Source organism: Quercus suber, unplaced genomic scaffold (assembly GCF_002906115.3).
Source record: "Quercus suber isolate HL8 unplaced genomic scaffold, Cork oak 2.0 scaffold_453, whole genome shotgun sequence".
Taxonomy (NCBI): Eukaryota; Viridiplantae; Streptophyta; class Magnoliopsida; order Fagales; family Fagaceae; genus Quercus; species Quercus suber.
This window is the reverse complement of record NW_027069904.1, coordinates 108,042-125,443: the sequence shown is the minus strand read 5'-3', so window position 1 is coordinate 125,443 and position 17,402 is coordinate 108,042. Positions and strand designations below refer to the sequence as shown.

The window sequence follows — 17,402 nt, the reverse complement described above, 5'->3', positions numbered from 1 at the left end:
TCACTGCTGCATGGTCCTGGATGTGAAAAGCATAAACATGCAGAAAGTTGAAGAAAAAAAATTTCCATGCACTTTATATTACGAATTTATGTGAACCTATTCTAAAATTCTTTTTTACTTTATGAGTCGTAATTTAATTTTTGAGAAATTAATACATATCAAATATGCTCATGAAAAATTGTCTTAATCACCTGAATAATTGCCAAGGCAATTCTGTATAGCATGACATCGGTGCTATTTTCCCGAACAATCTGCACCTGCTCTCCTAGGATTCTAAATAAATCAACTGCAGCTGGTGTGTACAGCTTTCCATACTCAGTTTTCTTTGGTGGCTGTACCTTATCAGCCTCCAAGATATTCGAGTACCATTTCTAGAAAACAAAACCAGTAAAAAGCAATAGTTACATGGGAGAAGTAGAGAGGTAATTTGCGTAATATCATAAACTATCAAATATGATTTGCAATAGGTTGATTTTTTTTTTATGATAAGTTGCAATAGATTGATAAGGCAGATAAATAATTACCCTTGTTGTAGCTTGCATTCTCTCTACATTTGAGTTCATGAGGGGATCCATGGCACCACTCTCAGAACAAACTTGAGCCAAAGAGTCGTCAACACCAAGCCCTATCAGGTTATCTTGATATTCAACTACCCAACCAGTTACCTAGTTGTAGGCAGTAAGAAAGAGAAACAGAAAGTAGGAAAAAGAAATTCAAATGGAAATATGAAACACATTATACCTAAAATGTTCAGAAATAAAATATACTTCAAAGCCTTCAATAAGAAAAATACTTAAGCGACTTTTCCACCCCCAAGTACTTTAATTAAAGTTGCTTCTTAGAAAAGTGCTATGTCTGATGTAATTATTAGGCAGTAGGGCGGTTCTCCAGTAATGTAATTACCCAGTTGTAGAGCACAATGAATGACCTCTGGAGACCAATAATTACATCAGTCAGCAGCATCAGCAACAGCACGGTGGAGCTTATCATCAACTAACCAACAGTTTTTATGAATTTAGATGCTCATTCATCACTTGATAAACAAAGAAATTGCTAACAAAATCCACCTCTATTAGCCTAATTATTTTACTATGATGATATCTTCACAATGGCAACAAAAATTAAATTTATCCAAACTAGATTCCGTCAAAATTCAAAGTGCAAGTCTAACTACAATGACAAATCTTGGTCCCAGTTAACTTGCAAATAGCCAAGTTGTTACATGTGCAATAGCACATGGTCTGTTTACTTCTGCAAAGGCTATTTGAAAAATAAGATGCCTGTTTGAAATTCATAAGGATTTGAGCAAAATACCTTCAAAATCTCTATATTTGTTAATTCATTTGCCCTGTCACTGAGCAATCTAAGCATCTGAATAAACCTCTCAGTATACAGATTTACCATGAGTTGGAATATTTCATATCTGCCAGCATGGAAGACTGAATCAGTACAAATAAAACATTTACATGGAATATAACCCTCAACATAATTCCCAAGTTTAATTCAAGTACAGGCATATGTGATGACGCACTCATCCATGTGGCTCGGACACACACACACACCGCACAAAATATAGAATGATAATGCTAGCTGCATTAACCCTTCCAATAAACTAGAACCTTGCTCACAAAAGTGATCACTGGGCTTTGAACATTGGCACACACATACAGCACCAAAATAAGCCATATAATTACCAGAAGCCTAAGTAGCCCAAATATAAATTAGCAAACTGTTTCAATACTTCAGCAACTAAGCCTTAATCCCAAAATTTTGGGGTCAGCTATGGATTAACAACAAACTAGTCAGGTTTGGCCACATTATTTTCTACCATTTTATTCTATTTGAAGTCATATAATCTGTTATCTCCTTAATTGACATGCATATGTGATGACGCACTCATCCATGTGGCTCGGACACACACACACACCGCACAAAATATAGAATGATAATGCTAGCTGCATTAACCCTTCCAATAAACTAGAACCTTGCTCACAAAAGTGATCACTGGGCTTTGAACATTGGCACACACATACAGCACCAAAATAAGCCATATAATTACCAGAAGCCTAAGTAGCCCAAATATAAATTAGCAAACTGTTTCAATACTTCAGCAACTAAGCCTTAATCCCAAAATTTTGGGGTCAGCTATGGATTAACAACAAACTAGTCAGGTTTGGCCACATTATTTTCTACCATTTTATTCTATTTGAAGTCATATAATCTGTTATCTCCTTAATTGACAGGTGCTTTCTTACAACATTTTTTTTAGAATCACCTTTTTTCGATTTCTAGTAATGCAATTTTAGACCTTCCTCTACCTGTCTTTGTTCTCTCGACTTGAATCAACTCACTTGTTCTCACCAGTGCATTAATCGCTCTCCCGTAACAAACTATTTCATAGACAATCAATCTTTTCTCTTAAATTATTACATTGCAACCCACTAGAATTTGCACTCAGTTGTATTGGATTGTATGTAAGGTATATAACTGTCAAGACACTTTTTCTTTTTATGAAAGCGAAATGATAAGATGGAACAAGCTGTAGAACCACTTATTCCCATATTCCTCCAGAAATTTTCAGACTGCTGCCTTTTAACTGTTCAAGGCGACAAACTGTAGTGCTTAACTGAAGGTGAATTATAGAAAACAATCTGACTTGGGTCTCCATTGGTGAAATCTTGTAAATTGAAGTTTGCTTAGACTTGGATATTGGACCAGCAAAAGAGGTATTTAGACTCAAATTAACAAAAAAATGCTTTCTTAAGCCTTCCTAGTAGAACAGAATTACATTTGGAGGGCTGAGTCATCCACTACCAGGTTAACAAACAGGACAGCCAATTGTTTGGCATCCAACTACTACCCACACCAACAAACAAAACCTTTAGTAGAAAGTAACAATAAGCCTAAGGATACTATGTAAAATCAAGCATATTTAGGTAAAAAGACTGAGACATCCAACAGTACCTCATAAGGGAATAATTAAGGGGTAAAAAGAGGATATAGAAAAAATATAATCTTAAGGACAAACCTCAAATTAAAGAGAAAGAAACAAAAAGGTAAGAAGAAGAAGAAGAAGAAGAAAGAAGAAAAAAAGAGGTAGATTTGCCACAGTGCAAACCTTGGAGGGAAACAAGGGGCAACATAGTCATAAAAATCTCCGAGCTCTTCTCCAATCTGAATGTTGTAAAAGAAACAACCAACATTATCAACGAAACAAAAATCTAAATCAGGTTTTTTACAAGCTCCTTATGGTAAATGAATAATGTATAATTATTCATAATGCCACCTAGCATGAAATGAGCAAAGTCCTGTGTTGTATGCTACCTAATGATGCTAATTTGTTATTTAATGTGTACTGTTCATTTGAAGAAGAATTCACAAGCTCATGTTTTTTATGCATAAAATCTTATCAACTTATCGATGTTAAGGAGATCACTCTATATTGGGCAAGGTGGCAAAGAAAGAAAGGACGGAAAGGATTATTCAAAATTCCAATAGACTGCGGAATATTGAAAACAAACTTGAGTTGTCTTCCAACATGCAGAGAAATAATGTAGGACACAATCTGAAAACCTAAAATAAAGAATAATGTTTGAGGATATATAGCTATACTATTCACATGGTAATATAGCAGCCTACTTTATCTTTAGGTTAATTAAGGATATTTGCTTCTGATTTATTTTTATTACATACAACTTGTATTAGTCCAAATCAAGGGACACGATCATTTATTTTAAGGGATGAAAAGTTGTGTTCTTATCAATAAGAGATTATGATATCTTTGTAAGATAACTTATTTTATTACTAACTTAAAACCTTACATACATACATATAATGTATATATGCGTGTCATGTGTCCACTCAATAGTACATATAGTAGTACTTTGGTTTGTTAAAGGGGAAAAAACAATATAAAATATATACACACACACACAAAAATGTTATTCGTCAGCCTCCACTAAGAAGTAGAGCACAAAAACATAAAAATTGAAAACTTAAGTTGTACTTACTGTTCGAGCTTCTTCCAACGCTGCTTTAAGGTCCTCAAAAACAAGCTGATGCACAAATTACGGTTAGAATAAGAGATATTTAACACTCAATGGTTATACAACAGAGTAACCATATTCTAATAATTCTATGCTTTTATGTCTGGAAACTCTTCAGTATGATCCATTAGAGAGGCCCGGCTACCTCAAATTAGTCAGAAATATTGTTCCTGGTTAATTTTTACTTCTGTTTTGGATCGATATGGGTGGATTTCATAGTTTTTTTATTGAATCAAAGTTGTTTCAATTGGTGGTTGAGGAAGGGGGGAACTTTTTCTTCCTTAAGATTTTTGAACAGGGGAAGTATTTCATGCAATCAGTTTTTATGGGTAGGAATGCAGCACGTTGGTTAATGCAAAGTTTGGAACATATGGTGATTGGGGTCAACCCCAAACACTTCTCTACGCTCAGGGAAGGAGACACCGCATACACAGTGCAATGGGGTTCTAACTAGTTTGGCTAATATTTGTTAGTAACAGAATTAAAAGTTGGAGGGATGAGAAGATCAATCATTATTCTGGCAGGCAAGGCACAACAAGGTTGGAAGGTCTTTGGAATTGAATTAAGGAGAATGTTGGAACCTTCTTATTATGCGTTGGGTGGACCAAAAGCTTTACCGTACAAGGCTAAGTTGGGTTCAGTGATTCACCCTTCTTGGTCCTTTGTTGATACGGTAAAAGCGCCTCTGCAAGTAAGGAAGCAGTTGCATTAGCCCTCCATTAGAGAGACAGAGGAGATTCAAGTAGTGGAGAACACAATGCCGCCTCCGAGAGACGAAGCTAGGAATCAGGTGGTGGCTTTTGAAGTTCCGGCAAATACTGCTATACCGATTGCCGTGGGTGGTGTGGAGGGGAGTCACCGTGATACTAATGGAGTTGTTAAGTCTAAGGAGAAAATCCTGGAACAAAATAAATTCAGATTGCATAATTTGAATTTGAAAGATGTTGGTTCTGGTAGGGAGTGTCAAATTAGGAGAAAGATGTTGGTTCTGGTAGGGAGCGTCAAATTAGGAGATCTAGCTGGTTAGGGAAAGGCTTGATTGTGGAAGTAAATGAATTTGGAAAGAGGCGGGTGTTTTGGCAACATTATAGGGGTGATAAGCAATCTGTGAAGTGGGTGGCACGTGAGGTCAATCTCGCCCAGGTTGGTATTAAGGAAATGGACACTGGGCTTTCTGAAGCCCATGCACCTGGGTTGGGAAGTATTAAGAGTTGCTCAAGCCCACTGTTGAATAGGCCTTTTATTTTTGAGGCAGGGGCTTGCTCTAAGCAAACCCAAAATAAGCCCAGCCCAGGTATTACGGGTCTATTTATGGAGGATGGTGTGTTAGAGTCAAGCACCTCAGGCTTCAGCTCAGTCTCAAATGGTGAGAGTGCGAAGGTGGTCCCTGCGAGCTCGGTGCTTCATTCTCTACCACCAAGGAGGCCGGCGATGGCTCCGATGGTCTCACTGGGCTCATTTTCTTCCATATCGGCACTGGAACTTCCTGGTGGGAGTGGGTCTAGCATCCAGGTGAGTCCGAGATGCCTTACCCAGTCCACCACCTTGCCGATATTGGCAGCGGAAGTGGCCCAAGCTGCTTGCGAGCTGGGTTCAGCTTCCTTAGCTCCGATATGTACTTCGTTGGAGCCGGCGGAGTCGAAGGAGGTGTCTTCAGGGGACCTGATAGAAAAATTGGTGGAGAAGTCATCTCCAGCGGTGACGAAGGATGAGGATAATGAGTTCTTGGGTCCAGAGGTTAGGGTGACGGTGCATGAGGCGTTTGAGTGTAAGGATGTTTTTAATTCTTCTCCCACTATTAGGGAATTGGTCAATGATTTAGACAAATCATGGGGTAATTCCAAAGAGTGGATGCTACAATTGCGGGATGGTCGGCAAATAGTGATTCCGCTATCTCTATATCGATCTCCAGAGAGTGTGTCGGATTGCTCAGTCACTGATGTAGAGACTGTAACAGGTATTGACTTTTTTATCAATGACGGTCAGATGGTTAGCTGGGCAGAGGACTGTGATGGGTTAGTTGATTCCGTGTCTATTGTTAATGAGGCAGAGGAGGAGATGTGGGATTTTGATGAGAGGTCGATGTCTAGGGAGTGTAGTGGCAAGCCTTTAGATGTGGTACCTTTGGCCACAGAAGTTCCTTCGGAGTTGGAGTGTACTTCTGAGCTGGGGGGTGGGTGTAAGGAGTCGGTTGATGGTAATAATTTATCACAATGGGTAACAAATCGGATTAAGGCTTTTAGAAAATCAGTGGGCACTTCTTTGGAAGGTTTTAAGGAGTAGATTACGGGTTTGCTGCTAGCTATAGAGGCCGGGAAAAAGAATAAAAAGCTTAAGGCTGTTGATGATCATATGAAGCCCGACAAGTCGGGGCAGAAAGGTCAGTGGGAGTTGAAAAATTTATTGACCTCTATGAATGTTGAGGTTGGTTTAACGAAATAAAGGAATGTAAGCAAGGAGCGACTTGTGGTGGTTCATCAATGAATTTGAAGATTATTTCTTAGAATGTTAGAGGGCTGAATGATAGGGATAAAAGGCTTCGAGTTCGTAATATGGTCAGGAGATGGGGGCCAGATGTTGTTTGTCTTCAAGAAACTAAAATGGAGCTGATAACTAGAGCTGTGATTCACAATTTATGGAGGGGTCAACATGTTGATTAGTCTTATCTAGGCTCTTGTGGAGCTTCTGGAGGGGTGCTATTGATGTGGGATACACGGGTTGTGAATAAAGTGGAGGAAGCTGTGGGGCGATTTTCAGTTTATTGTAGATTTACAAGTGTGTCAGATCAGTTTGTCTGGGCATTTACCGGAGTTTATGGTCCTAATTCTGTGAGAGACAGAAGGTTCTTATGGGAGGAATTATTTGGTTTGAACAGTTGGTGGAATGTTCCATGGTGTGTGGGTGGTGACTTTAATGTGGTAAGGTTTCCTTCCGAGCGTTCTGGTTCTACCTCTTTTACTGCTGCTATGCGGGAGTTTTCCAATTTTATTTCTGAGCAAGGCCTCATTGATATTCCGCTTCAAGGGGGACCTTTCACTTGGTCTACCACTCGTGAAGTTACTTCGAAGGCTAGGCTGGACAGATTCTTGTTTTCTACAGATTGGGAGGATAAGTTTCCATCTGTCTCTCAACAACGCTTGCCTAGGCTGTTATCTGATCACTTCCTGATTGTTCTTAAGGGTGGTTCCTTTCAGAGAGGTAGGAGGCCGTTTAGATTTGAGAATATGTGGCTTAAAGATGAGGGTTTTGTGGAGAGGGTGCGATTTTGGTAGGAATCTTATAATGTCCAAGGAGCTCCTAGTTTTGTTTTGGCCAGTAAATTGAAGCTCTTGAAAAATGATTTGAAGAAATGGAATGTAGAGGTTTTTGGGAATGTTGAAGAACGGGTGAGAAAATTGTGGCAAGAACTTAGTGATTTAGAGAAGATTAAGGATATTCGAGCTTTATTGGAGGAGGAAAGGCTGGAGTTGGAGAGAGCTCGAGGTGAATTAGAAAAAGTTACTTTGATGGAGGAAATCTCTTGGAGGCAGAAGTCTAGAGTCCTTTGTATTAGAGAGGGAGACAGGAATACCAGATTCTTTCATCGTATAGCTAACTTTCACAGAAGATTTAATTCCATTGATAGGCTTATGGTGGATGGTGAATTGTCTTCAAATTCGAAGGCTATAGCTGGTTGTATTTCTCATTTTTATAGGCAGCTATATGCTGAAACTATGACTCATAGACCTTTATTAGATGATGTAGAGTTCTCTTGTATCTCGGAGGAAGATGCTCTTTGGCTAGATAGGCCATTTGATGAGGAAGAGGTGTTTGGGGGTGATTAGTGATTTTAAGGGTGATAAGGCTCCTGGCCCGGATGGATTTTCTATGGCGTTCTTTCAGTCTTGCTAGTGTATTTTGAAGGCTGAAATTATGGCAGTGTTTCAGAATTTTCATACTCAGGCTGTGTTTGAGAAGAGCCTTAATGCTTCTTTCCTTGCTCTTATTCCCAAAAAGGTGGATGTTGTGGAGATTAGGGATTTCCGACCTATTAGCTTAGTTGGTGGGATTTATAAGATTATTTCTAAGATATTGGCCAATCGTCTTAGATGGGTGGCACATGGGCTTATTTCAGATTCTCAGAATACATTTGTGAAAGGTAGACAAATATTAGACTCTTTTTTAATTGCTTCAGAATGTGTTGATAGTAGATTGAAGTCAGGTGTTCCAAGAGTATTGTGTAAGTTGGATGTGGAGAAGACATATGATCATGTGAGTTGGGGTTTTTTAATGTATATGCTTCAGCGCTGTGGGTTTTCAGAGAAATGGAGAAAATGGATAATGTGTTGCATCTCTACTGTTAGATTCTCCATTCTGATCAATGGTAGTCCTTCTGATTTTTTTGGTAGTTCTAGGGGGATTCGGCAGGGGGACCCCTTGTCTCTGTTGCTATTTGATATTGTTATGGAGGGTTTGAGTCGTATGTTAGATGTGGCTGATACTACTAGTCAGTTTTCAAGCTTCTCTGTAAGTAATACAGGGCAACTCGGTGATGGTGTCTCATCTTTTATTTGCTAATGACACTCTTATTTTTTGTGATGTTGATCCTTCGCAAATAGCTAGTTTGAGAGCAATTCTGGATAGATTTGAGGAGGTCTCAGGTTTAAGGATTAACTTGGGGAAATCTTAGTTGGTTCCTATAGGGGTGGTGCACAATATGGATGTTCTGGTGGGGATGTTGGGTTGTAGGCAATCCTCTCTTCCATTGAGATATTTGGGGCTTCCGTTAGGAGCTAAATTTAAGGAGGTGTCAATTTGGAACCCCATTTTGGAAAAGATGGAAAAGAGATTAGCAGGGTGGAAGAGGTTGTATCTATCTAAGGGAGGTAAGGTAACTCTTATTAAAAGTACTCTTTCCTCCTTACGTACATACTTCCTTTCCCTTCTGCCTTTACCTGGGAAGGTGGCAAATTGTATGGAGAAGTTACAACAAGATTTTCTGTGGAGTGGTATTAATGGTGATTTTAAATTACACTTAGTCAATTGGGCTCAGGTTTGTAAACCGCTGGAGGTTGGAGGGTTGGGTATTAGACGATTGAGGAGTTTAAATTCTGCCTTGTTAGGAAAATGGTTATGGAGGTATGGCATGGAGACCGATGCTTTATGGAGGAAGGTTATTGAGGTGAAATATGAGAATGATTGGGGTAGTTGGTGCACGAAAAAGGTGACCAGTGCTTATGGTGTTAGTTTGTGGAGACATATTAGGAGTGGTTGGATGAGTTTTTCTAAACTACTTCTGTTTGATGTGGGGGATGGTACTAGAGTGAAGTTTTGGAAGCATTTGTGGTGTGGAGATCGTACTCTCCAAGAGGCTTTTCCAGAACTTTATTGTATTAGTAGAACAAAGGAGTCTTCAGTAGCGGAGGTGATGTGTTGGTCTGGTGGGAGGATTCATTGGGATGCTAAATTTCATCGCCCTCCTCAAGATTGGGAACAAGAATCCTTTGATCTATTTATGGATATGGTATATTCTTCGACGGTACGGGGATTGGGTCCGGATAGGGTGTGTTGGAAGCTAGCAAGGAATAGAGGTTTTGAGGTTTGAGGATTCTATCTATCTTTATACCCTCCTACCATATTATCCTTCCCTTGGAAGATGATTTGGAAATCCAAGGTTCCTCCAAGGGTAACCTTCTTTTCATGGTCTACTTCCTTAGGTAAGATTTTAACAATAGATAACCTTCGCAAGCGACGTGTGGTAGTTCTTGATTGGTGCTATATGTGTAAGAAGTGTGGGGAGTTAGTGGATCATCTTCTTCTTCATTGCCCCATTGCTTGTGAGTTGTGGTTGTTGGTGTTTTGTTTGTTTGGAATTCATTGGGTTATGCCTCAGAAGGTTATTGAATTGTTTGAGTCTTGGCAAGGAAAGTTTGGTCGACATAGAAATATTGAGTTGTGGAGAATTGTGCCTCATTGCTTGGTATGGTGTATTTGGCGCGAAAGAAATGCTAGAAGCTTTGAGGGATCGATGTGAACGCTCTATGTTAGAGACTAAGTCCTTTTTTTTTTACACACGCTCCTCGATTGGAGTGTGGTTTTTTTTGTCATTTTTCTTGTTTTTCCCTTCCTGTTTTACTTGATCGTTGTAATCTTGGTTATTGATTTATGCCCCCATAGTACATTCCCAATGTACTCGGGTTGGCTGTTTTTAGTTTTTTAATAAAATTTTCATTACTTATCAAAAAAAAAAACAACAGAGTAACCATTAAAAGAATACCTCTGACAGAAGTTTGTTAAATCGCCCTTCAACAGTCTTCCTTATTTGCTCATAGCATTTATCCTTATAGCCTTTCCCCTGAACATTCAATTTCTGCTGTGATAGATTTTTTGAAGAAGTTGTTACATTGGTCGACTTCCTGTAGGAAATAAGAAAAAGTAACAAAACTATGGTGCATTATGTAACCTCAAAAAATAAGGTTGTGATATACAGTTTAAGAAAGCTTCTGAGAAAGATTATACACATTATGAATATAAGGAACAATGACTTGAAATTATAACCAAACTTCAAGGTGAACGAAAGTAACTAAAATTGAAAATTAATTCAAAATATTTACTTGTCAGTTCTACGAGGATTTGAAACTGAAGCCATTGCACCAACTCCCTCAGCCTCAGCTGCTTCCTCAGCAACTTGTTGATCAAGGATTTCTTGCATTTCAACAACCCTAGAAGGGATAGAAACAGTAGAGAAATATAATTATACACTACAAGACTAGCACAAGAAAATGAACCAAAATGGCCTCCTAAATAAAAACTCCCTCTGTCCCCCAAGTTCTTAGTCCTTTATTCCACTTTCTTATGTCCCAAAATGTAGTCCGCTTTGAAAAATCAACAAATAAATTTCCTAACTTACCATTTTATTTAATTTAAAAAGTCAATATCCTTCTTTCACTAGTATTTAAATTAATGAGGTTATTTTAGTGAATTTGTACCTTTTATTTAAAAAAGAAAGTGCATATTAAATGATTTTTTTTTATAAGTAATAAAAATATATTAAAAAGAAGAAGGGTGTCACCTGAGTATACAGGAAGTATACATTAGGGACAAAAACCAAGAAGAGAGGGAATCAACAAAATATGCAACAGAACTTGTCACTTGTGCCTATGGTTCAAAACCAGTCAGATCTCAATAAGTTTGATTTTAGCTCTATAACAGTAAAGTCTATTGTTGAATGTTTGGTTATTCCTCTCTCCATATGGTCCGTATTAGACTTAGGGGGTTTTTTGGTGGTACAAAATATATAGGGAATTTGTAGGGTTTTTGGAGTTTTATTTTTTTCATTTTTCATATTTTCTTTTGTCGTTTTGGGATTATCCTAAGATGCATGGGTACAGGTATAGGTACGGGGATAAAACATTTCTTGAAAAACCTAGGGTACATTTGGTACACTGAATGGGGATTACGACAGGAATTGTAATCTTTATTACTAGTAATAAAGTGTGTTATAATATAATAACTAAACCTATTCATTAGTTTAGTTGTGAGTTATAACATTTAAATGAAACTTAACATTTATTTTAGGAAATATTTTACTCATATAATTATATCTCCTTAAAAATTGTTACTTTTAAATTTAAGAGAGATATGTGTTATTTTTTATGATTTTTTATTTTTATAACTGGTAAATGTATATGGAAAGTTTGTTTATTTGGAAATATATTAAGTTTTGAAATTATTGCATTTATTAAGGAATAACTAATACAACCTTTTAAAGAGGAATAGTTATTCCTCATTTTGAAGAATAGATATTCATAAGGAATGATTATTTCTTGTAATAAAAACATAACCAAATTAAAGAATAGCTAAACCATAGGAATAATTATTACATTACAACGCTTATTCCAGTTTACCAAACATGCCTCTACAATTTGATACGTCGGGAATATGTGTAATAATTAATAATTACTTATTAAATATATATATATATATATTTTTTTTTTAGCATTTATTATTCATATATTGTTAAGCATATATCAATTTAAGAACAAAAGTTTATTTTTACCTATAAGAAAAAATCAAGAGTAATAATAGATAATAAAGTAAATCCATGGCTGTAAAATAATGTTTAGAATATAAACCATAAAATTATGTTTAGAATACAAACCAAAATCCAAGAGAGTAAATAAAAGATAACTAGATAAGTGTTCAACATTGAAACCACTATAGAAAAAATATAAATAAAAAATCTTACAAGTTAGGGCTCTCACTATCAGGGGCTGGGTTTCAACAATATCCAAACCATATCACGGGGCATATCTTGAACGTATTGGCATTTTTTTTCAAAAAAAAATAAATGACTAGGACTACGTGATAAATTTTAAATTGGTCAATAACTTTGAATTATTTTTCTATAAATTTTTAATTACCAACCAAAACAAAATGCACGTCATTCTCTGAAGGGGATTGATACGGAAAATTTCAATTGGTATGTAACTTTATTTTATTAATTCTATTTTTTTAATAAAATCATCTATTATCTATTAATTAAAAAACACACATCATTTGTTTGAACAAAACATTGGAAATATCAAATTTACCCCCACGAAACTAGTTTGGGAAGAATGAGAGGAAGAAAGACATAAAGCAAATTAAAACAAAATTCAAAAATAATATATAAGAAGACAAAGACTAAGGATGTTCATCACAGAAATACCTTAAAGCACGAACCAAAGTTTGTGGGCTGCAAAAAAGAACAGATGTAAAACAATTAAATGACCATCAGAAGAATCATAAAGCAGATTACATAAATAACCTAAGCAATAATGACTTTGAAGCATGTGCACCAAAAAGAACGGAAAATAAATCCATAACAAAATGAGACACTTCCAAGTCCAGCAAGAGAAGAGAGAGAGATCCCCCCCCCCCCCCCCCCCGGGGGTGAAGGCAATTATTAGAAGGCAGGCCTATTTCGCTTGGACCACTACTCAGAGAAAAGATTTTGGTCATACTGGTGCAACATATCTAACAAAGATGATGAAACAGTTAAAATTCACAAACCTATAGGATATTTAACATGTGACATAACCATCAACCCTTCTTTATGAAGGAGATGCCATTTGATCAAAAGAACATTAACGAGCTTAATAATCCATCCCAATTTAAATGTTTAGTTTTAAATGACACAATGTTTGATGACGAAGAAAGAGTATAATAACCTTACTAAAATGCCTGAAGGTAACATGACTTTTAAAATGCGTTGATTTTTTTTTTTTGATAAGTAACGTAAGAATATTATTAATAATAGAATTCTTTTTTTGGAAGTGAACACTCCTTTTGGGACATCCCAAAATGGAAAGCAAGATCTTTATTTATGATTAAGTGGTTGTCTATATAAGTTAGTTAATACAATTATTTTTTTGATAATTAAGTTAGTTAATACAATGATTAAAAGTGTCATGAGGGACTGCAGCAGTTGTACATGAAGTATACAAAATGCTAGTCAATTTTCAGTTAAATTCTATCTTCTTGACAAGTAAGCAATTCATCTAAGGCATATTCTAACGCTCAGAAATTCTAGCCCACAAAAACATGAAATCACAAAATGATAAATAACCTTAAAAAAAGGCAATCAGTCTCTGCATCGAATATCAGCCCAAAACTGCATCACTACCATAACTTTCACGTTTTTAAAATTTAAAACATAAGCTTTAGTATTCTGCTACTTGCTGCACAAAGTTGCAGGATCAAACAGATCTCTCACTACGTTGGGCCTAATTTTGGTACATCAATGCAGTGTCATTCTCAATGGTATCCCTAAAAAAATTAGTTGCCTGTACATTACATGTATGCCACCTTCATCCAGTAAAAGAATGTAAAATATATATATATATATATATTCCACCTTTGGCCCCACATGCAATTTTTACTTTTTTTCTTCTTTAGGTGGGGGCAATGATGGAAGAGAAAGAGAGAGAGAAAGATAGAGATGACTCAGCAGCTAACATGCTTATCATACTGATTTCTAAGCACATTTTTACTTTGTGGCATTTGCAAGTAAGATAAATTAGAAGGCAAGTAAATACCAATAAGCATTTCCAAAAAGTGAATCAAAGCCAAATCTCAGGCCAGTTCAAACCACCAAACACAAAATATTATATCAAATCGCAAGTAATACACAATCTATAAAGCTTAAATAAGTACAAAATCTTCTAAGAAAGAACCTCATTAAAGTTGGGTGCAAGAGATAAAATGAATTTCATATGGAAAAAGTGAAATCACAAATTTTAAGTTTTTCCACATTAGAACAAAAAAAAATGTACCTTTCTTTAGAAAGTTTATAGAAGTTGGAAATATGACCCCATAATGTCTTCTCAAATGTCTCCCAAGTCTGATCTACATCTTCAAAATATTCTCTGGTTCATGGCCCATATGAGAGAGAGAGAGAGAGAGAGAGAGAGAGAAGTCACCAAGCTTCAGAGTAGCATTAATCAAAAAAATCATGGAAATAATATTTTTACAGTGAAACATTTAATATAAAAGGCATCATTGTCATAATCATCATCATCATCATCCTTAAAAGCCAATTTCTACTTTCCACACTTGTGTTGTTCTTGCAGCCAAAAAAAAATCTCGATTCACCTTTTCAAAGTAATTAAATGTTGAATGCATCAAGGGTAGATAATTCAAGCATTAACTTAAAATAAAATCATCAATGCTGCTTTGAACCAAGAATTAGAAAACACCAATCATCAGCAACGCCAAATTAAGCTAGCCACTCAATTGCCTCTTTAATGTCAAGCTCATTGATAAAATCATAAAAATTTTGTGGCTTGGATATAGAGACATAGCAATTGCCACAAGAATTTTCCCAACTCTTATAAATTGGCTATAGTATTAGGATTGAAAAACACCAAAAGATTTGCTGAAAACTGGCAAGAACTGACAGCTTAGAAGTAGCTTAACATTTTCTTTCTTTGCTCTTTTTTAACCCCTGATCTGCTAACTAGCATCCAGCTCTTTTATACTTTTTTGATGTATAATTGTTAATAGCTTTGGGCTCACTACAAGATCTATAAATGCAACAAGGGAAGAAGCTAGAGAGTATTCTTTAGTCAGAAAATTTGTAAAAGTAGTTAATTCTTAATACTAAAGCATATTTCCTTTTTTTTTTTTTTTTTCATTTAATGTCATTGATCCAGTAAGTATAATTTACTTTTTGTCTGCTGATGTCGAATGATGATTGCTGGAGCAGTTTCTTTCTTATTCTTCTACAAGTTAAAACAACTTTGGCTTGACATATAATCCCGTATAATTGTATTTATCAATATTAACATGTGAAGGAAATACAAATGAAAATAAATCACCAAGGTTTAAAACTTTTGATTTTATGTTACTGTTTTCTTATTAGAATCACCCCAAACCTTAGCATAAATACACTTTTGGTCCCAATATTTTGGGTCAATTCGCATTTTGGTCTCAAAATTGATTTTGCTTCTATTATTGTCCATAATTTTACAAAATCATTTCTATTTTAGTCTCTACTGTCATCCAAGTAACAGAATCCTATTACATGGCAGATGAAGTACCCTAGTTGTTGACATGGCACAACATTAAAATATTATTAAAAAAATTATTTGACATTTTTCAATGCCACGTCAGCATTTTAATTTTTTTTTTTAATTCTAATAACAAAATTTCAAATTAAACTTAAAAAATTCAAAAACAAAAACAAAACAAAAAAAAAAACTTTACAGTTTTAAAGATTGAGAAAAAAAATTTAGAGCAATTATTTCAATTTTTCTTGAAATTTTTTAAGAAACGAACACTAAATTAACACTATTCACGCTCTATGTTGGCATTTTCGTGTTTGTGATTGTGTTTGTATCTATTTCATTTTCTTCTTTCTTTTAAGATAAACCAAAAAAGTAAAATCAAAACTAAAATAAATTAATAAATATCCCAAACGACATCAGCCAGAGATGCGTATTTACAGTGTTAAAAAACCCAAATTAGTTTGTGTGTTTGTGTGGCATTTGTCTCTCGATCTGAGATGACTTGCTCTCAGATTAGGTTGGTTGAAAAATATCCTAAACCACTGCTAAGAAAAAGAAAAGGGAAGAGATCGGCCCAGAAGAAATAGAAGAGGAGATCGGCCTGAGAAAAAAGAAGAAAAAGAGGCAGAGGAGATCAGCAACATGGGCACGGCATGCAATCTCTAACTTTTGCTTGTTTGTGTTGTTTGTGTTTGTATGGTTCTTTTGCTTCTTTCTTTGTTCAATCTCTGACTTTTTTTCTCTCTCTAAACCCAAATCCCTCTTCCTCTCTCTTGTTTGATCAACAATAGTGGTAGTGGGTTTGGTGACTTTGTGGGCGTGAGTTTGTTGACTGATCGGTGGGTTTGACTGTGAGAGCATGAAGTTTAATTTTTTTGGTTTCGGGTTGTTGATTTTTCTGGGTTCATGGGTTTGATTATTTGCAAAGAAAATCAATAAAAGAAAAGAAAATATTGATTATTTTAATTTTCTAGGCAAGTTTTCTTCTTCTTTTCTGAAGAACATGGAGAATAGTTCTGGGTTCACTTGCACTGTTTTGGGTTTGCATTTGTTCTAGGTTTGCTCTTGTTCTAGGTTTGCTCTTCATTCTAGGTTTTATTTGTTGTTTTTCTGGATTTGATGGAGATTAGATTTGGTTGCTATATTTGGATTTGGGTTTGCCAGAGATTGGATTGGTTGCTGGATTTATTTCTTGAATTTAGGAAGAACATGAAGAACAGGTTGTTATGTTCTTACCGAAAAAAATAACGAAAGTAAAAAAAAAAAAAAAATAATAATATGAAAGTAAAAAATTAAAATGCTGGCGAGGCATTGAAAAATGCTAAATAATTTTTTAAATAATATTTTAATGCACGTTAGCGCCACGTCAATACCAGGTCAGCAACTAGGCACTCCGTTTGCCACGTAATATGGTTCTGTTACTTGGCTAACGACAATGATTAAAATAGAAACAATTTTTTTAAAATAGGGAGACAATATGAACAAAATCAATTTTAGGACCAAAATGTTGAGCCCAAAAGTGCATTTACGTCTTCTTTTCTTTCGTTTTTTTTTTTTTTTTATTTTTATTTTTATTTTTTTTTTTTATTTTTTTTTACATTTTAAAACTTTGAAATAGAGTTTTCACTTAGGCCTCGTTTGGGAGGAGAGAATGGAATAGAATGAAAATGAATGAAAAGAATAATTTTAGAATATTCTTCCATTTTCTTGTTTGGGAGTTTTAATGGTGGGAATGGAAATTTCATTTCCTTGTTTGGGAGTTTAAGTGAGATGGAATGGAATGGGTAAGAGGGAACATTCATTCATCTCTATTCTCTTAAAACCTCAA

The 17,402-nt window shown here is 35.6% G+C and overlaps 1 protein-coding gene and 1 long non-coding RNA gene across 2 annotated transcripts; both read right to left on the bottom strand.

The window, feature by feature from the left end:
• Window positions 1-158: 158 nt before the first annotated feature.
• On the bottom strand, window positions 159-10,548 carry LOC136062787 (exocyst complex component SEC6-like). The gene is made up of 7 exons (XM_065762335.1): window positions 10,514-10,548; window positions 10,303-10,441; window positions 4,011-4,055; window positions 3,119-3,174; window positions 1,315-1,423; window positions 525-665; window positions 159-371 (listed from the first exon to the last, which is right to left on the bottom strand). Exons 1-7 carry the CDS (start codon window positions 10,546-10,548, stop codon window positions 159-161), a joined length of 738 nt encoding a protein of 245 aa, XP_065618407.1.
• A 96-nt stretch (window positions 10,549-10,644) lies between these two features.
• LOC112021087 (uncharacterized) lies at window positions 10,645-14,474 on the bottom strand. The gene is made up of 3 exons (XR_002883840.2): window positions 14,342-14,474; window positions 12,736-12,762; window positions 10,645-10,747 (listed from the first exon to the last, which is right to left on the bottom strand). It is a non-coding gene; the product is annotated as an uncharacterized LOC112021087 (long non-coding RNA).
• Between the last annotated feature and the right edge of the window lie 2,928 nt (window positions 14,475-17,402).